At 36.5% G+C, this 23,592-nt stretch overlaps 1 protein-coding gene and 1 long non-coding RNA gene across 3 annotated transcripts in view; one reads left to right on the top strand and one right to left on the bottom strand.

Moving 5' to 3' along the window:
- Positions 1 to 3,045: 3,045 nt before the first annotated feature.
- LOC125784461 (uncharacterized) lies at positions 3,046 to 3,941 on the top strand. The gene is made up of 2 exons (XR_007427274.1): positions 3,046 to 3,320; positions 3,823 to 3,941. It is a non-coding gene; the product is annotated as an uncharacterized LOC125784461 (long non-coding RNA).
- A 1,952-nt stretch (positions 3,942 to 5,893) lies between these two features.
- The window catches only part of LOC111192964 (alpha-1,6-mannosylglycoprotein 6-beta-N-acetylglucosaminyltransferase B-like), a 118,246-nt gene continuing 100,547 nt past the window's right edge, over positions 5,894 to 23,592 (bottom strand). For both annotated transcript variants that reach the window (XM_049468127.1, XM_049468129.1), the window contains 6 exons: positions 18,316 to 18,471; positions 17,276 to 17,422; positions 17,039 to 17,155; positions 11,487 to 11,561; positions 9,840 to 10,111; positions 5,894 to 8,084 (listed from right to left, as the gene is read on the bottom strand). In XM_049468127.1, the coding sequence (XP_049324084.1) occupies positions 7,886 to 8,084; positions 9,840 to 10,111; positions 11,487 to 11,561; positions 17,039 to 17,155; positions 17,276 to 17,422; positions 18,316 to 18,471 (966 nt within the window). In that variant the 3' untranslated portion in view covers positions 5,894 to 7,885. The remainder of the gene's footprint in view (positions 8,085 to 9,839; positions 10,112 to 11,486; positions 11,562 to 17,038; positions 17,156 to 17,275; positions 17,423 to 18,315; positions 18,472 to 23,592) is intronic.

Consider the following 23,592-nt stretch of genomic DNA (forward strand, 5'->3'; position numbering starts at 1 on the left):
GCTGAACTCTCAGCGGCGTGGTTTAGAGCTGTATCTATAAACAGGTCTGAGCGTTACGGGGACGGGTCACTCGGTTCCTGACCACAGCGGAGAGAGAGACAGGTTATCTGAGCAGACTGTGAGTTCTCCTGGTTTGGAGATAAAAGCTGTGTGAGATAACGCTGTGAGGGCGAGGGAGGCTTTTAGAGAGCTTTTATAATCTGAGCTGGAGCACAGCGTCACTCTGTAGAGCTGCTCCTCTTACTTTCAGCTCGGATCAAATCCAGGACATTTCAGCAGCTTCTGCTTCTACTGTCTGAAAGATCAGATCTTCTGTTTTACTGCAGCTTCTCCCAAAAATCCCCCTCAATTACTGAGAGTGTGCACTTCTCTCTCTATGTTTATACTGCTCTGTAGATAATGAATTTATCACTTCAGTTTCTGAATCAGTTTCTCTGATTTTACTATTTATAGGTTTATGTTTGAGTAAAATGAACATTGTTGTTTTATTCTATAAACTACAGACAACATTTCTCCCAAATTACAAATAAAAATATTCTCATTTAGAGCATTTATTTACAGAAAATGAGAAATGACTGAAATAACAAAAAAGATGCAGAGCTTTCAGACCTCAAATAATACAAAGAAAACAAGTTCATATTCATAAAGTTTTAAGAGTTCAGAAATAATCAATATTTGGTGGAATAATCCTGGTGGTTTTTAATCACAGTTTTTTTTTTCATGCATCTTGGCATCATGTTCTCCTCCACCAGTCTTACACACTGCTTTTGGATAACTTTATGCTGCTTTACTCCTGGTGTAAAAATTCAAGCAGTTCAGTTTGGTGGTTTGATGGTTTGTGATCATCCATCTTCCTCTTGATTATATTCCAGAGGTTTTTAATTTGGTAAAATCAAAGAAACTCATCATTTTTAAATGAAATCTTATTTTATACAGAGCCGTAGTTATTGTAACAGGTTATCAGTAAGGAGTACTTAAATACATGTTTTTTGTCAGATTAAATTTGGTTTTACCACAAAATAAATGGTGTATCATGCAGATTTACCCTTTATACACAGTACAGGCCAAAAGTTTGGACACACCTTCTCTTTTTCAGTTTGTTTCTTTATTTTCATGACTATTTACATTGTAGATTCTCACTGAAGCATCAAAACTATGAATGAACACATGTGGAGTTTTATGTACTTAATAAAAAATGAGCTGAACCTCCACAGTCACCGGACCTGAACCCAATCCAGATGGTTTGGGGTGAACTGGAGCACAGAGTGAAGAAGACAAAGGAGCAACAAGTGCTAATAAACACCTCTGGGAACTCCTTCCTTCCTTCAAGACTGTTGGAAAACTTTTCATTTCAGGTGGCCACCTCTTAAATGAAGCTCATTGAGAGAATGATGCCAAGAGTGTGCAAAGCAGTAATCAGAGCAAAGGGGGCTATTTTGAAGAAACTAGAATATAAAACATGTTTATTTTTTATTAAGTACATAAAACTCCACATGTGTTCATTCATAGTTTTGATGCTTCAGTGAGAATCTACAATGTAAATAATAGAAAACGCACTGAAAAAGAGAAGGTGTGTCCAAACGTTTGTCCTGTACTGTTTATAAGACTCTGTGAGTCAGTGAATCAGTGAGGGAGTGAATTATTGTAGGAGTGAGCTAGCTCCTTGGTGGATTCTGTAAATAATCCCAGTCTTACTGGATACTTTGAAGGTTGTGTTTTGACATAAACACCCACAGGACCCTCGGCTGTCTCACTGGAAGATAACCGGCCTGATGGACCTGTCAGAGCTTTACAGAGCCGGACTGGATTCAGAGTCTCAGTGAAGGTAAAGCTCGGTCTTCAGCAGCTTCTCTCTCACCTTTATTCACTCTCTGCTTTTTCTACCTGCAGAAGATCATCTCAGAACTCAGGCAGCAGAGTCTTCACGGGGGAAAGAGAACCGCTAGAGCAGGGTACGCTCCACGCCTGTACGCCTCAGGAAACCTGAAAACCCTGGAAATTCATAGACTATTTTTACACTCATGGAAATTTCCCAGAAAAGAGAATTTCTAAAAATGTTCTGAGATGTTGGGTGAGCTCCTGGACCCTGAGATTGATGCTACCGAGGCCCTATATTTACTGAGGTTTGTGCATTAATGCTGTATTATGTGAACAGACTGTGGACAACACCACAGAGTTTAGATTGGGCCAAAAAAAATAAAAATAATCCAGCCCGACCCGGCCTGAGTCCTTGCACGTTAACCCGTTTAAACCTGACATTATTATAGTAAGTAAAGTGTTAAAACTGAGCTTTTAAAAGCACTTTTGGATTTGTTTAAATTACCGAAGTCTGTTCAGAATGATGTGAATTAATATTGCAACACTGAAGAAGCGCAGACCTATTATTTATATAGCGATTTATATTTAGAACAACTACAAAAATAAATGAGATATCATGCAGATTTATTTAACCTTTATATACTGTGTATATACTTTTGTATACTGTATATACTGGTTTTTAATCACAGTTTTAATTTCATGCATCTTGGCATCATGTTCTCCTCCACCAGTCTTACACACTGCTTTTGGATAACCTCATGCCTTTACTCCTGGTGCAAACATTTTTGCAAAAACTCATTTTTAAGTGCTCTCTTTTTTTTTTGTTCAGAGCTGTAGGTGATTAATGATGACTAGAGGATGTAGTAAAGTAGTTTAGTAGCTCAGTAAATAAACTAAATAAATACAGAACAGAATATAATATATCACACATATTAAGCTTAGTTTAGACTCTCGTCCAGACCAGAGGTAGAAATGTACTGAAAAATTGTAATTAAGTAAAAGTACCTTTACTTTGCTAAAATTCTACTCAAGTAAAAGTAAAAGTAACCATCTAAAAATCTACTCGAGTAAAATTACCCATCTAAAAATCTACTTGAGTAAAAGTAAAAAAAAGTACTCAATTTTAAATGTACTTTAAGTAAAAGTAAAATTACCTATTTTAAAAACTACTTTAAAATTACAAATTACTCATAAAATCTACTCAATTACAGTAACGTGAGTAAATGTAAGCTGCGGTCCAATCTGAAGGGAGCTGCCCAACTAGGCAGCATTTTCAGGCAGCATAGGCGCGCTCCCGAGAAAAGGACTGTCCCATTCGGAAGGTAGCATGTGCTGCCTACCTGGGCAGCTGCCTTATTTTACCCCAATTCTGAAGGCAGCGTGAGATGTATCCTTCACGGCGAAGGCAATCCCATGATGCATTTCACCAGCTCAGAGTTCCAGCGCTCAGATTTAAAAACATGGCGGACGGAGCCGGCCTGCCACGGAGTTTCTGTACAAATGTAAGTAATTCCCTCCTGTATTTCCACTCACCGCTGCGTGGGTTTATCAAACTAGTATATTTTAGACTGTTTTAAGTTGTTTTCCATCGTTGTTTTCGCCTGTACTTCATTTAATGTAAGACCTGACCGGCGGAAGCTACCGTTAGCTTATCGCGCTAATTTACCGGGTAAGCTAACACGCATCTAGCCGACTTACAGAGTACCAAACGCGGCTGCAGCGCTGAGGAAACCCCCGCTAGGAAACAAAGACACCCTGGCCGTCCAGTATAAAAAGTTTTAACTGTTTTAAGTCACTGTTACGTATAACTAAGTGATTTACTGTGTAAATAGTTTAAACGTGTAGAATAACCTGTAATTTAGTGATTTAATGCGTAAACAGTTTAATTGTTAGAGGGAATAACTAGATTTACCTGTAACTGAGTGATTAATTGTGTAAATAGTGGAATTATGAGCGTGTTCTCCATAAACCACTGTTACTAATTCAGATTTATTTTTTCCACAGGGATGAACGTGGGCCGGGGAAGGTGAACGCTGGTCAGACCGGCTGGAGGCAGCGTTAGCTCCCTTTATGAATATATATTTTTTTCTTTGAATGTAATAAAGTTCTCTCTCTTAACATTATTATTTTTGCTTGCTGTGTTTTATAGTCACTATGCTTATTGTAGTATCACATCTCAACTAGTGGGTATGGGTAAATAAATAAATAAAAAGTTTATGAATCATGTGTTTTATGCAACTAAAAGGTAAAGATAAATTAGCTGACTGTGTAGGAATGTACTATTGTGTGAAACGTAGCTTAGTTTGATTATTTAGCTCTGATGGCTCATACAAAATATTTATTATATTATGGTTTCATTACTCATGCATTTCTATGAAGCATCTAATCAAAAATAAATTAAATACATACTAAATATAACTGACCATACTCTGAGAATTAAGTGAGGAAAAGTGTAGAATTAAAGTAAATCATGAATATTTAAATATATGTAATATTTGGTTGAGTAAAAGAGAAATAGCTGCCGCTGCATTGAGATTTATCCCGAGGTAAGTGATCATTAACTTTAGTTATTTATAAACAGCTCACGGGCACAGCGCGCTAGACGTGATGACGTATGCTGACTCCAGAGCGTGTCCCGAACGCGCTGCCTTATAAGATCCCTTATGGGTGAAAATGCTGCCGAACGAGGGAGCTGCCTTTGAAGGCAATGACTACCTAGGCAGCTCCCTTCAGATTGGACCGCAGCTGTAATTTTGGTCCAGAGTTTCAGGTGTGAAGAGAGTGTTAAGAACAGGTGTAAAGTTTGTGGAGAGCAGTAAAAGTGAGGAGATACGGAGTTGTGAGATTTATTTAGTGATCAGACTGAATGCAGATATTCTGATCTGGGAGCAGCGCTGCTCCTCATTAATAATGCAGGATTTCAGCTCGTTTCTCATCTCAGAGCAAACCTGCCTCATTTTCACAGCAGATGCTCAAGCAGCTTCTCAAATCCCTGCTCAGATGTTTCTGCGCTTGTAGACGGGAGATTTGAGTGTTAGTTTTGTGTTTTTCAGGCTGCAGGAGAGAGAGATCAATATTCTACACATTCAGAGAAAAAACCTTTTATGTGATTTTTATCTTCAGCTGTTAAAGTGTCAAAAACCTACTGTATATAGAACTGTATATACTGTATATTTTTTTATTTATATCTTAAAAGGTTTAGTTCATTTTTCAAGCCTCACTTAGCATCTTCTATAGTTTTACATTTCTTACTGTGCATTCTAACTGTACCATAACTATTATTGTTGATTGTTTCTGCTGTGTTGTGTAACGAGATCAATAAAGCATCCATCCATCCATCCATCCATCCATCCATCCATCCATCCATCCATCCAATCATCCAATTAATAATCCAGTCATCCAATCATTCATCCAATCATCCAATCAATCAATCATCCATTCATCCAATCATTCATCCAATCATCCAATCAATCATCCAGTCATTCATCCAATCATCCAATCAATCATCCAATCAATCATCCAATCATTCATCCAATCATCCAATCAATCAATCAATCAATCAATCAATCAATCAATCAATCAATCATCCAATTAATCATCCAATCAATCATCCAGTCATCCATTCAATCATTCATCCAATCATCCAATCAATCATCCAATCAATCAATCAATCATCCAGTCATCCATTCAATCATTCATCCAATCATTCATCCAATCATCCAATCAATCATCCAATCAATCAATCAATCAATCATCCAGTCATTCATCCAATCATTCATCCAATCATCCAATCAATCATCCAGTCATCCATTCAATCATTCATCCAATCATTCATCCAATCATCCAATCAATCATCCAGTCATCCATTCAATCATTCATTCATCGAATCCATTAGAAGCTGAAAAATGTCTAAAAAATGCCTAAAACATTTAAACATTACTGTATATTCACTCTAATATACTGTATCAGCATTATATTCACACACATATAGATTCACTACATTCCAGGAGCTTCTTGGTACTTTGTTTATCCTGCAGGTCAGTGTAATATTCCCATACAGAGACTACAAAGCCAGTGTTAAAAATTATCATGTTTTATTCACTTCATATGAAACACTCTGAACATTCTGATCAAATATTATTCTGCATATGAAAAAAGGTAGATTACATTTTAACTGCATGATTTAAAATTGTCAATAAATTCATCAGATTTATGCTCAGTAGTGAATCCACATTAATCACTTGATTTAAAGGATTATTAAAGGAAATGCTAACACTGCTAAAAATGAGTAACAGCAACTTTAAACCATTTAGCAGCATGCCGACCAATCAGATCACCAGACCAATCAGACCACCAGACCAATTATATCACTAGACCAATCAGATCACTAGACCAATCAGATCACTAGACCAATCAGATCACCAGACTCACCGTTTTACTCACCGCCCGCCTTATTTATACAGAAGCTCATTTACACCTCTAAAAAAAAAGGGTCCGGTCATTATTATGAGATATTAAGTCATAATTGTGAGATAGTAAGTCTTAATTATAAGATGGTGAATCATAATTATAAGATACTAATTCATAATCATGAGATAGTAAGTCATTATTATGATATATTAAGTCATAATTATAAGAGGCTGAATCATAATTATGAGATAGTAAGTCTGGGTGTATTACCTCATCATAATGACCAAGTAATTCTAATAATCACTTAATATTTCGTAATTGTAACTTATTATTTCATAATTATGACTTACTATTTTGTAACAATGACTCAGTGGTGTAAATGGGCTCCTGTATATTTATGAGTGCGGTTTTCTGATCTGGTGGATGGTTGTGAATGCATTCATATTTTGAGAGCATGTTTAAAATAATTATAGTATTGATACTAATCAAAGTCTTACACTGTGACTCCTATTAGCGATTAAAAAACTGTTTAGAAAATAAAGGGATGAAATTAATAAAATAATATAGATATATAATATAAAAAAATTAATAAATATAAATAGGCTCAAAGGTAAAAAATAAAATTTGACAAATTAGGAAAAAATGGTACCACTTTAAAATAAGACTACCTTTATAACGGGTTTATGAATGGTCTATTAATGGGTTTATTAATGGTTATTAATTAAGTTGCAAATGCTTAAAAAAATAATAAGTAGTTAATAAATAAATGATAAATGAACAGTGAGCCATAAATATGCTAATTTGATTCCACACTCATTTATACTGTCAAACCTCAGATCTTCCTAAATACTGATCTTACTTTGTGTTTTCCATAAACCTGTCATATTAATATATTTGTAAGTATGTTTAACTATTTACTATAAATTAAAAGTTGAATTAAATGACTAAGCAAACAATGCATCACTGTTGCCTTTTCCGTTGATGTGTTGTAACTGTCTATTAATGGTTTGTGAAGCATTTACAACCTAATCAATACTAATTAATACACTCATTTATTAAACATTTATAAAGCCTTTATAAGGATAGTCTTACTTTAAAGTGGCATCAAAAAAGAAGAAAATAAATAAATAAAAACGGTAAAAGAAAAACTCTAAAAACTAAAATTGTGTAAATTAATAATTACTTGAAACATGTTTTCATAAGTACTGTTAATTAATGTATCTTTATTGTAAAGTTTTACAATTCAATTAATTCCATCTACATTCATTTTAATTACTGTAAATCTGCTTTTAATTACTTTCAAATTACTTTTATCATTCAGATAAAACAATACTCAACCAGTACTCAGAATACTTACTGAAAAATAGCATTTCTTTTCCCTTTACATAAAAATAAATAAGTTAAAACTCTCTTTTTATCAGTTCGTCTCCAGAACCTGACCCAAACCCGAGGCTCGTCCTGCTTAATCTGGACGGAACAGACCCGGACTGGTACCGCCGTCGCCCCTCAGGGCACCACGGGCTCCGCTGGCATCAGTCCCTCAGCCCCCTCACCCGGTTCACTCTGCTGCTCCCAGGGAAGGCTGATCCTGCCCGGCCCGAGACCCGGTACCGTAGAACCGCACCGTATTTATCTCTATGGGATCTGAAGCGTTCGCTCATAAGCACTCCCTGCACAGCGCCACCTGGCCCGGGAGGAAGTCCCTGCAGGGGCACAGGCGCCGGTGTTTAGAGCTGAACCCAGAACAGCTGAACAGCAGAGGATCCTTCTGCAGGAAACACTCCCTCCCATCAGCCACCACCGCCGGGTACACGTGATTCATCTCCACCTCCAGAGCCTCACACTGCACCTCCAACCTGATCAACACACACACACACAACACCCAACACTTCAGTTTCTGAATCAGTTTCTCTGATTTTGCTATTTATAGGTTTATGTTTGAGTAAAATGAACATTGTTGTTTTATTCTATAAACTACAGACAACATTTCTCCCAAATTCCAAATAAAAATATTCTCATTTAGAGCATTTATTTACAGAAAATGAGAAATGACTGAAATAACAAAAAAAGATGCAGAGCTTTCAGACCTCAAATAATGCAAAGAAAACAAGTTCATATTCATAAAGTTTTAAAAGTTCAGAAATAATCAATATTTGGTGGAATAATCCTGGTTGGTTTTTAATCACAGTTTTTTTTCATGCATCTTGGCATCATGTTCTCCTCCACCAGTCTTACACACTGCTTTTGGATAACTTTATGCTGCTTTACTCCTGGTGTAAAAATTCAAGCAGTTCAGTTTGGTGGTTTGATGGTTTGTGATCATCCATCTTCCTCTTGATTATATTCCAGAGGTTTTTATATTTGGTAAAATCAAAGAAACTCATCATTTTTAAGTGATCTCATATTTTTTTTCACAGAGCTGTATATAAAATAATAAAACATTGTGCTTATGAAGACACAAGCACTGAGAACTTGGCTTTTAACACAATCACTTACTAGGGCTAGTTGTAACACCTGATTCCCTGATTCGATTTACGATTCAATATGATTTGATTTAATTGAATATCAATTAATATAGGAATATTTCAGCTACAATAACAGGTTTTGTTAGGATATATACATGTAACTAATGTTAATTGCTCAAGCAAAAGGTCTTATTGTGCAACACCAAAAAACAGGCAAGCCTAGTAGCCAGAATAGTTGTGATGCTAACACTGTGGTAGTGATGCTAACAGTGCCAGAAGCCAGAGCGTATTATTGTAACAATAATACAGTAATGGTAGCATTGCTAATGGTGCAGTAACAATGCTAAAAGCAAAGTATCAATGCTAATGCTGAGGTAGCAAAAAATGACATGTTAGCAATACTAATGATGCAGTAGCTATGCTAACGGAAATGCTAACAGTGAGACTGACACGTTAATAGTGATGTTGGGTGAGGCCAGGTTAAAAATGTATGCAGATTTTAAAGATAATGTACGAATATAAAAGAAGATCGATATAAATCCATCCATAGTTATGTTATATGCATTACCAGTCAAATGTTTGAATACTCAATTACATTGTAGATTAATACTAAACTCACTAAAACTATGAAGAAAAACATATAAATATTTACACAATAAAAATGTGTTACGTGTCAAGAGTTGATTGCTTGAATTTATTGTCTCTTAATATGTTTGAGAGGTAGAGTTACAGGTATACAAAAAAAAGACTAAGAAATGAAGGTCAGTCAATCTGAATGTCAATTTTTAAAGAACTTTGAAAGTATCCTCAAGTGCAGTCACAAAAAAACGACCATCGAAAACATTATGATGATAAAACTGGCACTCATCAGGAAAGGTAAGGAAGAGTGAGAGTTTCCTCTGTTGCACAGGATACGTTCATCAGAGTTACCAGCCTCAGAGTATCTAAATACTTCACAGAGTATTTTAGTTAGTTTAACACTGTTTTTAAGTTACTACATGATTCATTATGTGTTCCTTTATAATCTGATACATCACTTTACTATTCATTTACTGTGTAGTCATTAATTAACGGACACTCTGAATGGAGTAATATATAAAACAGTAATATATAATAGACTTCAGAGCTTTAATCTGAGTTTCTCACCTGTTAAAAGCCTCCATGTTGTTGATGAAGATAAAAAAGGCCGGTTCACAGACAAGTCCTGAGTCCTGGCAGGTCTTCACACAGGAGGAGGCCTGGCCGGCTCGGAGCAGCCGGAGGGAGCTGAGAGGAGGCCAGGAGGCTGGAGCTGTGATGTTGGAGCTCCACACCAGAGCTGAGGAGTTGGGCTGCAGGACGAACGGGCTGGGAGCATTCCCCGGCCAGAGCTTAGAGTCGTTAACTGAGGGAAAAGGTCCGTCCAGGTGACAGAAGTCCTTTATGATAAATACAGAAAATACAGAAGCTCAAAACATGAGAAACAGCATAGAACTGCTCTCCTGTGTGTTTTTCATATTTAAATGAAGTCCGTTTCAGATAAAATTGGATATTTCCATTTTTAGTTGAACATTTTTCAACTATTTTGAGTTTAAGTTTAACGTTTGTGGTTACATATACATTCGCATTAAGATATTTGAGTTGAATTAACTTATAATAACTGAGTTTAGTCTGTGGCCTCTTCTTTTTTTATTGGCACTATTATATTTGTCAGAAATTGACCAATTCACCATCAGTGTGTAGTCATTCTCCCCAAACAACCTCAGGTAAACTTAAGTAGGACATACAGCTCTGGAAAAAAATAAGAGAGCAGTTAAAAATGCTGATTTTCTTTCAATTTTACCAAATTAAAAACTGCTTGAATTTCTGCACCAGGAGTAAACAGCATAAAGTTATCCAAAAGCAGTGTGTAAGACTGGTGGAGGAGAACATGATAGATAGATGGATGGATGGATGGATGGATGGATGGATGGATGGATGGATGGATGGATGGATGGATGGATGGATGGATGGTTGGATGGATGGATGGATGGATGCATAAAAATAAAAACTGTGATTAAAAACCAGGGTTATTCCACCAAATATTGATTATTTCTGAACTCTTAAAACTTTATGAATATGAACTTGTTTTCTTTGCATTATTTGAGGTCTGAAAGCTCTGCATGTTTTTTATTATTTCAGTCATTTCTCATTTTCTGTAAATAAATGCTCTAAATGAGAATATTTTTATTTGTAATTTGGGAGAAATGTTGTCTGTAGTTTATAGAATAAAACAACAATGTTCATTTTACTCAAACATAAACCTATAAATAGCAAAATCAGAGAAACTGATTCAGAAACTGAAGTGATCTCTTCATTGTTTCCAGAGCTGTATATTTACTATATTGAGTGAAATATACCCTCGATGAATGAACACAAGATTGGAGCCATAAAACAAATGCATCTTTTTTTGTATCTTGTCTATAAAATGTTGGTAAAATTAATTTAAAAATGCTATTTTTACCTATTTGCAGTAAACACGTTTTTATTTGCTTTTGACCTAAAGCTGATTAACATTAATACCATGCAAAACACCATCCTAAACATACACAAGCCTGATACTAGTCTTAATACATTAAATTCATTTTTATGACTGAACTCCCCAGGCCAATCCCTGTTCTTTATAGTGCAGAAAAATCATACCGTCTTTTTAGTTATAGGCTTATCATACATTTATTAATATCAAATAAACTCCACATGAAACATGTGAGACACACACTGTTAAAATCACATATTTCAACATTTGATCAATCAGCACAGTTTTAGTTTCAGTACCTGATGCTGGATATAAGCATCGACTCTCTCCAGCATTCCTTCACAGGTGTACTCATAGGGCAGGTAGGGCTGTACCTACACACACACACACACACACACACACACACACACACACACAGCAGTGAGCAGAGATATACAGCAGCACTTCTGCAGCTCATTAACTGCCTCAGGGGGGCGCTATATGGAGCTAGATTAAATAAGAAATCCTTTTATCTGTTCAATTTACATAAAAAGAAATCGCTCTTTCGAGTTACGCTTATTATATGATTTTATATGATTTTTCATCAAATTCGTACCAAACTGTGACGTCCAAACCATGCTGCAAACCAAACTTCGACTTCTACCTACCATCATTCATAGAAAGCAGTTTTACTGACAAAACTAGCTACAGTATAAGAAACTCCTATACAACACTTTAGGAAACTTAATTTAGCAATCTATATGTGTTTATGTCAGTGTGTCTTTGCTATCGTAACTACGGGAAAAGTACACAAGCCTTGTGCGGCTCGAAAGCAAAGCAAAAGTCATGTACTAATTCTCTTTATAATTTTGGGCGTAACGTAAAATAAACCAATCAGAGTGTCTGAATCTTGCTCATCATTCTCTTTAAGAGTAGATCAGGTGAGCTCTGACTTTGGTGGATTGCTATTGTAACGGTGCAGCTACCTGGACGTGTTCAACAAACTCTTCTCAGCAGAGGAAACTGAGCTGCTGGTTGACGCTGTGAAGGAGCTCCAGCAGCTCATTTACGGGAACAGCAATGTTATTTTATTTACTATTCTGTTTATTGTTGATGTAAAAGTTGGGTTTGTGCTGCTGTGTGTTCATGTGTGTGTAATAAGTGGGGGTGTACGCTCGGCTCGGCGCAGCGCCTGTGTTACCGAGATAGCGATGAACGTCTGACTGTTGCCGTCTGTCTAGGTTGTATTCAGTCAGTGGAGCTCCTGTATTTTCTGTTACCAAGATAAACAAGATAAAACTCCAGAAATGTACCTGAACACACCTCATTTCCAGAACACCACGCCCATCAGTGTAGATATATTCAGAAGATCTGCTGCTGTTTAAACCAGACAGGAGTGAAAATAGACTGTTGTCTGGGGTTTAAGATAGTGATGAGCATTGTGATTCAGTGCTACCTTTTGATGCACTGCATTCATTAAGTCTATTCCATCAAAATGCAAATATAGTGTTATGCATTAGCCCGAGAGTTCACAGCTGGTTTAACTGCACTCCAGTCACATGTTTAAATTACATTTACGATGATAATTTTCCTTCCCGGATTCATTTTCCTGTGTTTGGTGCAGCGAGAGCCTGTTTAGAGCATATTGTACATTTCCAGGAAAATGCACTCAGTATGCTGATGAGTGATTACAGCCTCTCCAGCACAATCTACCTGTTTCACAGCCAGCATTTGGTTACAAATCAAAAGTCCTTTTTGGCAATAAAATGCATATTTCAGTGCAGAGAGAGAACAATACGAAACGCTGAACGCTGTAAATAATACTGAGATACTGTTTCTATTCTCCTCTATTCAGACTGTGTGGTAATAACTCGATTATAAAGCCATAATAAAATAATTATCGAGGGTCCTGAGGAATTATATCAGGATAAATGAGCGATTAAAGCTGTAATAAGCTCAGCTCTGTGATGGAGAGCTCTGCAGTCCAGGCCTCCCGTGAATTTCATGTCTGCGTTTTGATTTACAGCCAATAGATTGTGTAATTTATTACACAATCTAATCAACCATAAAGTTTATTAACAATGCAAATCATTTAAATCAATTTACACTCCCAATAAATCTCAGCTGCTTATTGATTTGCAGTTAATGTATGCACAATGCAAATTAACAAACAATATTATAATACAAAATTAGGTTCTGTTATAGCTATCTATTAGTTTTATATTGATAAATCTGAAAGATTATTTTTTAAAATTGATTAATCTAGTGATTTATCTTAATTGATTAATCTAAATATATATGTGTTATTAATAAATCTAACAATTATTTTTATTGAAAAATCTAATTATAATTTTTTTAATTGCCCAATCTTATTATTTTTTTATTGATTAATCAATTTTTTTTTAAATAATTTATTGAATTATTTTTTTATTGTATAATCTAACAGTATTTTTTATTGATTAATCAAAATATTATTTTTAAATAATTGAACTAACATTTTTTTTTCATTAAACAAAAGATAAATTTATCGAGTAGTCAATTAATATAGCAACTAATTGATATCTTATTCTAAAGGGTGCTTAGTGTGTGTGCTTCCTGTTAAGAAAATGTTACCATAATAATGAAAACAGTGAGTATATTTTAATGTTTATAATCATTTTTATGTATATTTTTTTAATCATCTGCTCTTGATTTAGACTCTAGACTTAAAATTAAAGTAGTTTGACTTTAAAAGAAAATGTCTTTTTAAAAATTACAGTTTTGTTTACTTAGCTTAGCTTTACTTAACTTAGTTACCCTCCTGATTAACACCCAGCGGCCGAGACCTGCTGAATTAGAAGTTCCTTATAGTGTCTCTTAAAATTTGCCTTATTATACAGTGCCACTTATAGTGAGGAAAATACAGTAGTGCTTTTTAGATTAGATTATTTCTGTAGATAAATATAGAACCTACATGAGTACATTTCAAATTAAGTGTCACTAGAAATTCTAAGGGTTTATAAACTTTCCAGCAGCTCTGTAGATCTGAACGGTGTATTTGTGAACAGTGTTTGTGGGAACATTGTTTTTTTGAACAGTGTATTTGTTAACAGTGTCAGGGTGATGGTGTTATGGTGATCACGGCTGTAGTGAACAGTGTAAGTGTGAACAGTGTAAGTGTGGTGGTGTTAGGGTGATCACGGCTGTAGTGAGCGGTGTAGATGTAAACAGTGTTTGTGTGAACAGTGTATGTGGGAACAGTGTTTTTTTACAGTGTAAGTGTGGTGGTGTTATGGTGATCGCGGCTGTAGTGAGCGGTGTAAGTGTGAACAGTGTAAGTGTGGTGGTGTTAGGGTGATCGCGGCTGTAGTGAGCGGTGTAAGTGTGAACAGTGTAAGTGTGGTGGTGTTAGGGTGATCGCGGCTGTAGTGAGCAGTGTAAGTGTGAACAGTGTAAGTGTGGTGGTGTTATGGTGATCGCGGCTGTAGTTAACAGTGTCAGGGTGATGGTGTTATGGTGATCGCGGCTGTAGTTAACAGTGTCAGGGTGATGGTGTTATGGTGATCGCGGCTGTAGTGAGCGGTGTAAGTGTGAACAGTGTAAGTGTGGTGGTGTTAGGGTGATCGCGGCTGTAGTGAGCAGTGTAAGTGTGGTGGTGTTAGGGTGATCGCGGCTGTAGTGAGCGGTGTAAGTGTGAACAGTGTAAGTGTGGTGGTGTTAGGGTGATCGCGGCTGTAGTGAGCAGTGTAAGTGTGAACAGTGTAAGTGTGGTGGTGTTATGGTGATCACGGCTGTAGTTAACAGTGTAAGTGTGGTGGTGTTATGGTGATCGCGGCTGTAGTGAGCGGTGTAAGTGTGAACAGTGTAAGTGTGGTGGTGTTAGGGTGATCGCGGCTGTAGTGAGCGGTGTAAGTGTGAACAGTGTAAGTGTGGTGGTGTTAGGGTGATCGCGGCTGTAGTGAGCGGTGTAAGTGTGAACAGTGTAAGTGTGGTGGTGTTAGGGTGATCACGGCTGTAGTTAACAGTGTAAGTGTGGTGGTGTTAGGGTGATCGCGGCTGTAGTTAACAGTGTCAGGGTGATGGTGTTATGGTGATCACGGCTGTAGTGAGCAGTGTTTGTGGGAACAGTGTTTTTTTGAACAGTGTAAGTGTGAACAGTGTAAGTGTGAACAGTGTAAGTGTGGTGGTGTTAGGGTGATCGCGGCTGTAGTGAGTGGTGTAGATGTAAACAGTGTTTGTGTGAACAGTGTTTGTGGGAACAGTGTTTTTTTGAACAGTGTAAGTGTGAACAGTGTAAGTGTGGTGGTGTTATGGTGATCGCGGCTGTAGTGAGCGGTGTAAGTGTGAACAGTGTAAGTGTGGTGGTGTTATGGTGATCGCGGCTGTAGTGAGCGGTGTAAGTGTGAACAGTGTAAGTGTGGTGGTGTTAGGGTGATCGCGGCTGTAGTGAGCGGTGTAAGTGTGAACAGTGTAAGTGTGGTGGTGTTAGGGTGATCGTGGCTGTAGTTAACAGTGTAAGTGTGGTGGTGTTAGGGTGATCGCGGCTGTAGTTAACAGTGTAAGTGTGGTGGTGTTAGGGTGATCGTGGCTGTAGTGAGCGGTGTAAGTGTGAACAGTGTAAGTGTGGTGGTGTTAGGGTGATCACGGCTGTAGTTAACAGTGTAAGTGTGGTGGTGTTAGGGTGATCACGGCTGTAGTTAACAGTGTAAGTGTGGTGGTGTTAGGGTGATCGCGGCTGTAGTGAGCGGTGTAAGTGTGAACAGTGTAAGTGTGGTGGTGTTAGGGTGATCGCGGCTGTAGTGAGCGGTGTAAGTGTGAACAGTGTAAGTGTGGTGGTGTTAGGGTGATCACGGCTGTAGTTAACAGTGTAAGTGTGGTGGTGTTAGGGTGATCACGGCTGTAGTGAGCGGTGTAAGTGTGAACAGTGTAAGTGTGGTGGTGTTATGGTGATCACGGCTGTAGTGAGCGGTGTGAATAAGGATCTGGTGAATAAGTGCTGCACCGCTGTGATGCTCTCTGTAATGAAAGAGAGCAGCTGCTCTGGTTTAAAGTGTGTTTAATGTGCCGCTGGTCGCGGTGAGCCTGCTGGAAGGTGCACTAGCATCACGCTTCACGGGGAGTGATTGATTGGTCGGGGCTGCTGGTTGTGAGGGAGACAGATTGAGCGCTCGGTGAGTGATTAATGCCGCTGGCTTTTGGAGTTCAGAGGAACCGGCGGAGGTTTTGGCTGCCGGCCTCCTGAACCCGAGAGCAGCAACAGTTCAAACAGAGCAAACCTCCAATCACAGCTGCTGATAGATCCACCTGCTACACCTGCTACACCAGTCGGTTGGTCTGTCGGTTGGTCGGTCTGTCTATCGTCCGGTCGGTCGGTCTGTCGGTCGATCGGTCTGTCTGTCAATCTGTCGGTCGGTCTGTCGGTCGGTTGGTCGGCTGGTCGATCTGTCGGTTGGCCGGTTGGTCTGACGGTTGGTCAGTCTGATGATCGGTCTGACGGTTGGCCGGTTGGTCTGACGGTTGATCGGTCTGTCGTTCTGTCGGTTGGTCAGTCTGATGGTCGGTCTGTCGGTCGGTCAGTCTGTCGGTCGGTCTGTCACCTGGTCAGTCTGTCAGTCTGTCTGTTGGTTGGTCAGTCTGTCGGTCAGTCTGTCGGTTGGTCAGTCTGTCAGTCAGTCTGTCAGTTGGTCAGTCTGTCAGTCAGTCGGTCAGTTGGTCAGTCTGTCAGTCAGTCTGTCAGTCGGTCAGTCAGTCTGTCCAATCAGTTGTTAAATGTGAAAGCTGTGAGTTCCAGCTTTTAAAAAAAGGAAGTCCCTGTGCTGCATTTGCCACACCCCAAGAACTGACACCTCACAGCATAGCTCAGGATTACTGACTGATTACAGACTGAGTTTACCTGTGTTTTCAGGACTTCCCGGATGACGGCGTCCACTTCCTCTGAGTTGTTGTAGTCTACAGTGATGACGTGGGGTCGGCCGATGTGCTGTTCGGCGTACGGATGCTGAGACGACACCTGTATTATAATAAAGGAAACAGTGTTATTTTATATATATTCTATAAATTTTAAACGTTTTCTGAACATGTTTTAGTGAAATATCTCAGGATATTTGAGAAGTTGGGTTGGAGAGCTCACCTCTCGGGACATGGGTTTCCCTCTGAAGAACTCGTGGTTGAAGGAGCTGCGGGGCGGCTGGAATCTGGGCTGCAGGAAAATGCAGCCGTTAGCTATAGCCTCTAAAGGAGCAGGACCTTCATACGGAAAACCAAACCCCACGAAGAGCTGAGGATAAAATAAAATACACAAATATGAATAGAAAATTAGTAAGAGGCAGATCTGATTCATCAACATGTAATCTATCATCTACCTACTATCAACAATTAACTATAAACTCCTACTAATCTCCTCCAACTCCCTTAAATATTAAATCTAGACCAGTCACGACAATTACATTACTAATTTAACATAAAATACTATATATACAGCTCTGAAAAAAAAAATAAGAGAGCACTTATAAATGATGAGTTTCTTTGAGTTTAGCTAATTAAAAGCCTCTGGAATATAATCAAGAGGAAGATGGATGATCACAAGCCATCAAACCACCAAACTGAACTGCTTGAATTTTTGCACCAGGAATAAAGCAGCATAAAGTTATCCAAAAGCAGTGTGTAAGACTGGTGGAGGAGAACATGATGCCAAGATGCATGAAAAAAAAACTGTGATTAAAAACCAACCAGGGTTATTCCACCAAATATTGATTATTTCTGAACTCTTAAAACTTTATGAATATGAACTTGTTTTCTTTGCATTATTTGAGGTCTGAAAGCTCTGCATCTTTTTTGTTATTTCAGTCATTTCTCATTTTCTGTAAATAAATGCTCTAAATGAGAATAGAAGAATAAGAAGAAGAAGAGAAACTGATTCAGAATTTTTTCGAGAGCACTATATATATATATAATAATATAATATATATATATATATATATATATATATATATATATATATATATTTTATATATATAATATAATTAAAGTCCACCATTATTAAAATAAGTGTAGTAACATTATTATGCTCCTCTATTATCTATAATTATATCAGTGGTCTTTAAATGAGAATTATTTGGTTTATTTGAATAATTTACGGGATAATAAACTGAATTGTTCAGAATAAACTACCTTGGCTTTTCTGAGCAGCTGCTGGAGCTCCTGTTGGGGTAACAGACCGTGATTCCTAACAAACGCAGGAACTTCAGGAGGTCTCTGGGTCTCGTAGTAAACTGTTCCGTGGATGTCCATATAGCGATGCAGGATCGTCAGGAACTTCTCTTTACCCTGCAGAGACAGGACATACAGTACAAATACTAATTACTCAATACTCAATAAAAATACTCAACACACACTGTAACTTACTGAAGATTTATCATCAAAATACACAAACACTCAGCTTTTTACCAGGTGCCACTATAAAATAAAGCTCATTTTTAAAGGGTTTATAAATAGTTTATAAAGGAGTTTATTAATGGTAATTAATTAGGTTATTAACAATTAATAAGCAGTTACAACATATAAAAAACGAAAAAATGTAAATCAGTCCATCAGTCAGCATTACCATTTCTGTCAATAACTTTATTCATTTAAATATAATAAAATATTAAATGACTTAAATGAATTTCTATGATATTTTATTATATATGTTAAAAACGTTTTCACTGTTCTTTCTATTTATGTGTTGTAAGTGCTTATTTATATATTTTATTAAGTATTTAAAACTTAATTTATAACCATTAATAAACTCCTTTACGAACTACTTATAAACCCTTTTATAAAGGAACCTTATTTTAAATTTTATATTTACTATAAATAAATAAAAAGTTATTGATCTCAACATAACTAATATGTTAGATTTATCCATGTTTAACACAAAATAATATTTTAATATTATATATAACTAATATTTTATTAGTATGCCTATAGATATGAGTTTAACTTTAGACTAGAGAGTTTATCAGATATTAATTTTCTCTAAAATTCATTTTTGGCACATTAAACTTTTTCTAAAACATATATATGTCTGTGTAAAGACATATATGTAAAGAAAAACAAACACAAAAGATAATGGAACATCTGGAAGCAGTCACATTTACCAGAGTGAAAGGAACCTTATCCATAAATATAAAAGATTATCTAATAAAATAAGAAAGAAATGAAATCCAGCATTTTAAACACTGAATTAAATGTTTTTTTTAAGGAACTAGTACTGCACTATGGTGTTTTTATTTTGTGGCCAATTAGAAAAGAAAAGGGATAAATACAATACAGTGTTTAAAACAATACTGTATTTTAGAAGTTTTATAGTATTCTGTAAACTATGTGTTGAATCAGCAGTTATTCAGCTTAATGAGAGATTCAACATTAGGAATATCTTTAAAGTTGATTTTTGCTAAATGAAACTTTTTAACTTTTTAAATTCCTTATAAAGCTTGTATTATTTTCGTCAGCTCATATTTCATATTTCATATTATGAGAACTTGTTAACTTAAGAGAAGACAAACACAAAAGTAATGAAATACTGGCAGCAGTGACATTTACCAGAATAAAAGGTCAAATATATATATAAAAAAAAGAAATATCACAGAATATCTAATAAAATATGACATTATATGAAATTAAATTCTGCCTTTGAAATATAGTTTTTTTTTTAACAAGAATTATCTAGTTCCATGTAATGAACACTGTACATTGGTGTTCTTGTTGCATTGCAAGACTTTTTGGCATGTCCCTTTATGGGTTTTATCTTTTGCACATTGCAATGCTCATTGCTATCTTACCCCCCACCAACAGTCTCTATTTTCACTCCTATTTTCCTCCTGTCTGGTTTAAACAGCAGCAGAGCTTCTGAATATATCTACACTGATGGGCGTGGTGTTCTGGAAATGAGGTGTGTTCAGGTACATTTCTGGAGTTTTATCTTGTTTATCTTGGTAACAGAAAACACAGGAGCTCCACTGACTGAATACAACCTAGACAGACGCCAACAGTCAGACGTTCATCGCTATCTCGGTAACACAGGCGCTGTGCCGAACCGAGCGTACACCCCCACTTATTACACACACATGAACACACAGCAGCACAAACCCAACTTTTACATCAACAATAAACAGAATAGTAAATAAAATAACATTGCTGTTCCCGTAAATGAGCTGCTGGAGCTCCTTCACAGCGTCAACCAGCAGCTCAGTTTCCTCTGCTGAGAAGAGTTTGTTGAACACGTCCAGGTAGCTGCACCGTTACAATAGCAATCCACCAAAGACAGAGCTCACCTGATCTACTCTTAAAGAGAATGATGAGCAAGAGACACTCTGATTGGTTTATTATTTCACGTTACGCCCAAAATTAACCACACCCATGAATAATTAAAGAAGAAAATTAGTGCATTACTTCGGACATAAACCCCCTAAATAAAGCTGCACGGTGCACAGTTTACAGCTCACCTATAAATCACTAAAATAGAGCTATATGAGTTTAAAAGAAAGGAAGCTTTTAGAATACGAGTCTGCAGACAGTTAACTTGCTCACAGGCTGAATCGGATCTCTGGGGGTTTATTTGATGTTTCAGCTGGAGATCAGATTAGTCTCTGAAAACACGACAAACAAAAAACACAGTAAAAGCAGAATTAAACAGGACTGTGTGACCTTACAGATCCGGCCAGACTGAAGCAGCTGCTGCGGGACTGAAGCTGATGAATGGAAAGCAGTTTTTAATTTGGACAGCAGTGATTTATGAGGATTCCTGCAGGACTCGTCAGAGCAAATGGGCTCTCAGAGCTTTACCTTGAGAGTTAAGAGCCATTAGCAGATGATATAAAAGCTAATTAGCTGAACTGGGCTCATTTGTCCCAACAGATAAAAGCAAACACACTGAATTCTGATTGTATTAGAAAGAGCAGAACCTGCACTAAAACACAGCCTGAACTGAACCAGGTTGGTGGTTAATAACTTGTTTTCAAAGACAAAGTCAAAGTGGTTTTTATTGTCATTTCAGCTATATACAGAGTACACAGTGAAACGAAACAACGTTCCTCCAGGGACCATGGTGCACATAAACACAGTGTAGACAGAACAATAGTGCAACAGTACAAAAGTGCAGACAGACAATACAACACCATACAGACAAAGAATAATAAATAACAAGACAGTGTGCAAATTATGCAGTGTGCAAAAAAGACCAGTGAGGTAGTAATTACCTCTATTACACAGTGTGCAATAGAGTCCAGTGAGGTAGTAATGTATTAAATGCTGTAAATGATGTATTAAAATAATGCTGTAATTGTTTGCCTATGACCCCAAAATATAAAAAATAAAGTGAGACAGAATTGAGTTTTTCTAATACTTACTTTGACTTTTATTTGATTACAGATTTAAACAGTTTGAAACAAGGAAATATAATAGTTTAATAAACATTTATTTCTGCATTTTAGACCCCAAACACATTCCAAACAAATGTTTATAACGCTGCCATGTCTGCACTATAGTGAATATAGTAACTCTGTATTGTAGTAGAGAAGTGGGAGGAGCTTCTGGTCATGGTGAACATAAGGCTTGTGTTGTGTACAGTAGTAAAGTTGTAGTAAAGTGGTATTAGTGAATATAGTAACTCTGTATTGTAGTAGAGAAGTGGGCGGAGCTTCTTCTGGTCATGGTGAACATAAGGCTTGTGTTGTGTACAGTAGTAAAGTTGTAGTAAAGTGGTATTAGTGAATATAGTAACTCTGTATTCTAATAAATGAAATAAAGTTAATCAGAGAAAACATAAAATATATTTGGTTTATATTGCCGGCAGTGAAATTAAAGTAAAAGGAAATTTAAGACACACTGATTAATAATAATAATAATAAAAATTAATATGTACACTTTATATGTGGCCAAAATACTGTAAATAATTTAAAGCCCTTTTCCCCAAATGAAACCACATTTTAAATTCCTTTAAAAGTTAAGAAACGCTTCATGTGAGGCCGAGTATAAATAATTTACCCATTTAAATCATTATTCACTGCATAATTCATACTCCAGTTCACATAAGTGTGCAGCCACTTTATTAAATCAGACTGGCTGTGAGTTAGCAGGCTACGCTAGCTCCTCCCTCGCTAAAATAAAGTGCATAAAGTTGCTGTTCTTAATTAAGTGTAGTAATGTGAGCAGCTCTAACAGCACCATGTGTTTAAAGTGTTTAAAGTGCTTTATATCTTTTATTTTAAATGGGAGGAAAGTGAAAGTGGAATAGAGAGTGAAAGGAAATCACTAGCTCAGTCTGAACAAAACGGACACTGGAGGATCATTAAAGATCATCCTAAATTAAAGTAAAAAGATTAAAATAAAATATTGAAATCATGTTGATGGTCTATTGTCTTTTATACAACAGTTAGTTCCGACCACACAATCTGATTGGTTGAGAAGTGTTCTTCATTTCAAGCTAATGGCTAACATATAAACCATATGCCATTTTGTAGTTACAATTCTCTTACAGTTCACTTGTTGTGGAACTACTTTTTGGTGGAAGGCACAGTCCATATTAAAGCATATTCATTATATATTTTTTGAGGGTCATTTATTTTCATTAATTATTTTGTAAAAAAAAAAAAAAAAAAATAGGCGGAGGTTTCTGGTTAAGAGTACGCTGTGTGTGATTGGCTGCCACTTTTCACTGGTGTGTGTGTGTGAATAAGTGCTATTTTGCTATAGTGTAAAGTGTTGTGTGTAAAACAAACATTTTTATAACGTGTCCTTGGGTTTTTAGAAAGGCACTATATTAGTGTAATTTTATCCATTTATTCTTTATACTATAGAAAACTCGAGATCGTGTGTTATCGCGAATAACATCACGTGATATTATTTGTGATAACACACTCCCCTTCGAGTTCTATTGTTTTAATATCAGGAAAAGGCTTATTACTTTCACTTTATGCTCAGTGTGAGGTTTTCTGCACTGTCTGACTCTGGTGAAGTGGGCAGGAAACTGTTACTAAAATCCGGCTACATTTTCAGGATGTGATTATCAGCTTGTCCAGAAATGCGTGTGCTTCAAATCAGTGTTACACTACGTCACTCTTACTCTTTATGATTATTTTTAACATTGTAAATTTAATATTGAAGACCATATTAAAGCTCTACAGGAACACATACTGAATTATTGTTATTAATAATAATCCAGAATATATATATAATAATATATATAAATATATATATATATATATATATATATATATATATATATATTTTTATTTTTTTTTATTTTTTTTTTCGACTAGATTCTTCTAAATATCAGATTTCTCTTTGAGTTCAGATCTGCAGACTCTTAGTATTTTAATCTCAGTGTCTTCAAGAGGGAGAGTCACCTGGAATAGTTCCCCCTATTAAATCACCATCTCAGTTCCGTATGTGTCCCTTCATCATTTT

This window comes from Astyanax mexicanus, chromosome 19, assembly GCF_023375975.1.
Source record: "Astyanax mexicanus isolate ESR-SI-001 chromosome 19, AstMex3_surface, whole genome shotgun sequence".
Classification (NCBI taxonomy): Eukaryota; Metazoa; Chordata; class Actinopteri; order Characiformes; family Acestrorhamphidae; genus Astyanax; species Astyanax mexicanus.